Source organism: Suillus subalutaceus, assembly GCF_016647625.1.
Source record: "Suillus subalutaceus strain FC151 chromosome Unknown DFJ58scaffold_98, whole genome shotgun sequence".
Taxonomy (NCBI): domain Eukaryota; kingdom Fungi; phylum Basidiomycota; class Agaricomycetes; order Boletales; family Suillaceae; genus Suillus; species Suillus subalutaceus.
Window position 1 is genome coordinate 188756 of NW_024540347.1, and position 4759 is coordinate 193514.

General features: G+C 49.8%; 2 protein-coding genes across 2 annotated transcripts; both read left to right on the plus strand.

Moving 5' to 3' along the window:
* Positions 1–432: 432 nt before the first annotated feature.
* On the plus strand, positions 433–923 carry DFJ58DRAFT_614517 (uncharacterized protein; the record flags this gene model as incomplete). Its single annotated transcript, XM_041380944.1, has 2 exons — positions 433–691; positions 754–923. Coding segments are annotated over 2 exons (429 nt in total), but the record flags the coding sequence as incomplete, so codon positions are not given.
* Positions 924–1536: 613 nt separating this feature from the next.
* DFJ58DRAFT_664579 (uncharacterized protein) lies at positions 1537–1986 on the plus strand (the record flags this gene model as incomplete). Its single annotated transcript, XM_041382441.1, has 1 exon — positions 1537–1986. The coding sequence occupies one exon, from the start codon at positions 1537–1539 to the stop codon at positions 1984–1986; it is 450 nt and encodes a 149-aa protein (XP_041240940.1).
* Positions 1987–4759: the final 2773 nt, after the last annotated feature.

Genomic DNA, 4759 nt, shown 5'->3' on the forward strand with positions numbered 1-4759 from the left:
TTTAGCATGATGGGGTTCGAATCTTATTTATCTGGAGGATCGCAAAATCACTTCGTCCCCCAGGATATGGACCACCTAGCACCTCCGCCAAGTTACACTTTTCCTGTGAGTTCATCGGGTTTGACCTCTCGTGGATGCTCGCTAGATCCTCATGCTACAGGCCAAACCCATTCTGGATTGACTGAGGATCTTGCTGGCAAAGTCTCACCATTCGTCCTTCAGCCAGTTCCGTCATCATCGTCTCATGATCACCTGCCTGCCCTCCCAACCACCAATGTCATTCCACCGACGCCTTTCAAGGATGGTGATAGCACCACCTCAACAAATACTATCGGTACTTTGCTGAGCGGTTCCAATTCCCAGATGGACTTAGGAGGCCATCCTTCTACCTCTCGTGCACGCTTTCCTGAGGAACACGAGCCAGTGACCCATGATGAAGGACTTACGGTCACTGGACGCAGGTCTGCAGAGGTGAATGCAGCACTTGATGTTGGGTTTGCTGCAGTAGAGCGCTGCTTTCTTGAGCTCGCTACATCCACCACGCTCCCTACTTCCCAATTGATCAACCTATTCTTGAAGAGTCGTGGACGCACCGTGAATGGCACTAACTATTGGAACCTATACGCCAACTACTTCAAAGAGCATATGCAGATAGAACTCGCGCGCATTGGCAAAGAAGCCCAGGCTGGAGGTGGCACGCCAAGTAAGTATTATTTTATATCTTGTTGCGCAGGACGTTTATAACCCTTATAGGTGCAACTGTGCGCACGCAATGTTACGACAAATTCAAAGAGGCCTATCCTGACTCTTACCAAGATATCCTGCTCATGCATGAGGAGGCATCACTCCTCGGATCATCGCCTCAAACAATAGCTCAGCGTGGACATGGATTCCAGAAACACTATCGAAGGGTGATACAGATTGTACGTTTTCTTTCCCGAAGTTCCATCATCCCCTCATGTTGTAATCACAGCTCGAGTCTGCCGCTATGAAGTCAGGCTTTGAAGCAGCGATCGTGCTCTGCGGGAAAGTAGTCAATGAAGATGGTTCACTTGGCCACTCGTATAACACGCCAGGTGCTGCAGGGGTAAGTCTCTTTGTACTCTACATCCTGACGTATACTTAAAGAGACAGTTCTGGGAGACACGATGTCGTGCAAGCGATGATGCCATCGTCGGGCATCTCAAGGCTCACGTGTAGTGAGTGTACACTTAAATTTTGTTTATGCTATGACTTATGCCCGCACAGTAATACTACATCTTTAGCTGCGGTGGATGAAGCATTCAATGATGGCACCCCGCAACGATGGCACCCGCAACGACCCCTTCAACTCCAAATTCAACCCTGAGCCATGATCGTGATCAGTCTCAGGCTCCTGAGGGACGGGATGATGGCTTTGAAATGGATCAAGCTCGAACTTATCAGACAAGTTGGTATGTTAGAACGTCGACACTCCTTTTATTCATTTGACCTAAACTACAAATAGCCCAACTTGGAGGCAAGTGCGCCTGGGATAAAAATTTCCCTTGGAAGGGCATGTCAAGCGCCCTTGCTGATGCCAATCTCTGTATTAGAGGCTATCCGGCTCATAAGTGTCTCTTGCCTGGCGAAGCTCACAATGAAAACTCGAAGAACAAGGGCATCGGCGCGCTGACTCAGAAGGAAATTGTAACGCTGATAGATGCGTTGAAGGGAGGAACCATGCAAGTCTTCAAAGTTGACAAGGCACACCGAGGTGAGTTTTGTTTACCTTTTAATATGCACTTTTGGGTTTTAACCTCATGTGTAGCAGCTGTGATGGCCTCCGAGAGGCCAGTCATTACAGGCATCGCACCGCCACCCGAGTGGCCTCATGAGGGTGCTCGACGACTATTTGCTAATGGTGATACCGACTACCATGGCCCAGTTCGTCTCCAGCCCAGCAGTGCAGCTACAAAGGTTAAGAAAGAAAAAAGCGCCTCAGGCCCCTCTCCCACCCTCCGATAATGACGACGACGACTCCGACTCCGACTCGGGTGATGATCGCCCAGCAGTACCTGCTGCTCCCAAGCTCCGAAAACCTACCATGCGAGTAGAACTACCACCGCCCCTGCCCTCGCGCCCATTCAAGGTTGTGGCAGCACCACGCTCACGCCCAGTCAAAATCATTCAAAAGCCGGAACCAACTGCAGCAGCGAGCGAGGTTATCTCAATTACTTCGACCGAGGATGTCGAAGAGCCTGATACCGAGTATGACGAAGCACGCGGGAAGAAGAGGAAACTGAAGGCTAAGGCTACGAACACGTCTTGTGCGTCAAAGAGGCAAGCATCATCCGAGGAGAAGGACTGATACTTCAAAAGTAGGGAAGAAAGGGTCACGGGCTCAGACGAAACCACCCAAAGCACTTCCCTTACCATCAACCTCTCCGACGAAGGGTGGCCCGTTGTCCCCATTGACAGTGGGATCATCGAGTGTGGCGGGATCACCAGAGCCTGAAAGTGAGCACACTTTTTTCTCACTTGACTTCGTTTGACTCAAGGCTGATAGCTGTGGTTCCAGCGCGACCTAAAGATGAACCATATATTGAGCGGACTAAGGGTAAGCGATTTCACATTTTCTTGCTACATAACTAATGTCCATCTATCCTCCAGTCAAACCACGCCGAATCACCAAGGACTCCAAAGGTAAAATGAAGCGTGCTCACCGCATGGCATACAGCCAGTCAGACGAATCTGAGGTCGACAAGGGCAAGAAGGTTGCTGAGAGTGTCATCTCCCCTACTTCGGTCAATGTCACGGCAGAATCTTTACAGGAAGGCTTGGCCGAGGTAACACACAATGCTAAGCCAGCGGACAAGCAGCAGGAACTCCCTCGCATCGCCAAACCCATTGAGGGTCTTCACGATGCAGTTCGTGACTCTCGTAACCCCCACGACCCTCCACATGACCTACACCAAGCTCATCACAAGCTCCCTGTACGTCATCATCTCGTGAGGATAACCCTCCTCACCACCAACAGGAACGTCATCAGGAGGTCATCTCTGACCCTCGCGACGACCTTCACGAGGGGGGTCCTCTTCGCAATCCCCGCGAGCCTCGTCATGAGGTCCTCTATGATGTTCGAGATACTGCCCATCACGACCCACGTGATACCCTCCGTGACACTCGTCAACCTCTTCGTGCCCATTCTCGTGAGCCATGGTACATGCATGATGCCATGCGACGTCGTGAAGAGACTCCTACGATCGAGCGTGATGCTCACCTCTCTCGTGATGTCTTGTACCACCGTGACTCTCACAATCACCGCTACACTAGTCTGCAACCTCGCAACTATTATGGACCTACTGATCCTCGCATTGACAGCGAGTTCACCACACGGGATGGTTCCCCAGCCTTGGAGTCACACCGCGACACCCTTTATGCTCATGGTGAGCGTGAACGTTCATACCCAAGCCGATACAGCCCAGTGCCTGGTCCGGACTATGCTCGACGCAATGACCTTGACGAGCGTCGGGGATTTGGTGGAGGACCATACCGTGACAGTGGGGTACCCTCAAGGCAGGGCTCGTAACCAGGATTCCAGATGGATGGACAACGTCCACAGTGTTGCATCTTCATCTTCGGACTATGCTGTGCCACGAGCATTTAGTCGTGATCACACTCTCCCTCCACCTCCTCCTTCATCATAATCGGCTTTTGATGCACCCGTGCTTTTGTCATTGGTTGGGTTGCTCTTTGGTTCTTCTTCTTGTGCTTACTTCGTCTGTTTATGCTGATAACTTGCTATGGTGGTTTGCTCATTCCTACACTCGTCCCGCTTTCGTACCCTATTTATGTAGCTACACATGCGGTCGTTACATTTTTCCTTGTCTTGATAATATCAGTATAGCGGCTCCAATGCCTGCTTTGGTTTGCTTCAGAACTTGTTCGAAATCGCTGCGAAACTGGAGCGTGATATGTTTATTGGAAAGTGACATTTTACAACATAAATACAACGACAAAAGCAAAAAAAAACATATGAGAAGTAGCGGGTGGGGAAAAACATAAATGTGAGTGACGAAGATATGAAATAAAACATAAGGGAAAACATAAGTAGAGGAGCACAAGAGGCTCCAAGTTATGTTGACGAGTGGCGAGAGACCCCTTCCGACATAAATATGAAGATATAACATAAGGGAAAACATATGTGGAGGTCCGAGGAGCACACCTGAGAGGCTCCAAGTTATGTTGACGAGGGGCGAGAGACCCATGCTGACGTAGTGGAGGCTGTTAGGCACCTTCTGCAATAATCAGAGCTAACCAGTTAACCCTCCAATGAGGCCCATGAGGGTACACTGGTTACTCTTAAGGAATTGAGGGAGACCCTCCGGGGAGAGGGATGTCTCAGAGACATGTTGTGCCATACACGAAAACTGGGTCTGACAGACCGTGGGAAGCACTAAAAAGTGCTGCCAAGGGTGTCCATAGAGGACTTTGAACGGACTGTGACCGGTTACTGTGACTGCATTGTTATGTGAAAACTCTGCTATTGGCAGCCAAGATACCCAATCATTCTGTCTATATGAGGCAAACATGCGCAAGTACTGTTCAACTTCTTGGTTTACACGTTCTGTTTGTCCGTCTGTCCTGGGATGATAGGAGGTCGAGGCAGACCATTTCGTTCCTAATCTATTCGATACTTGTCCTATAAACTTCGAGATGAACTGTGTTCCTCTGTCTGAAATCACTTTCTTTGGGTGTACCATGATGTTTCCATACATTTCTTAGAAATAGCTCGGCA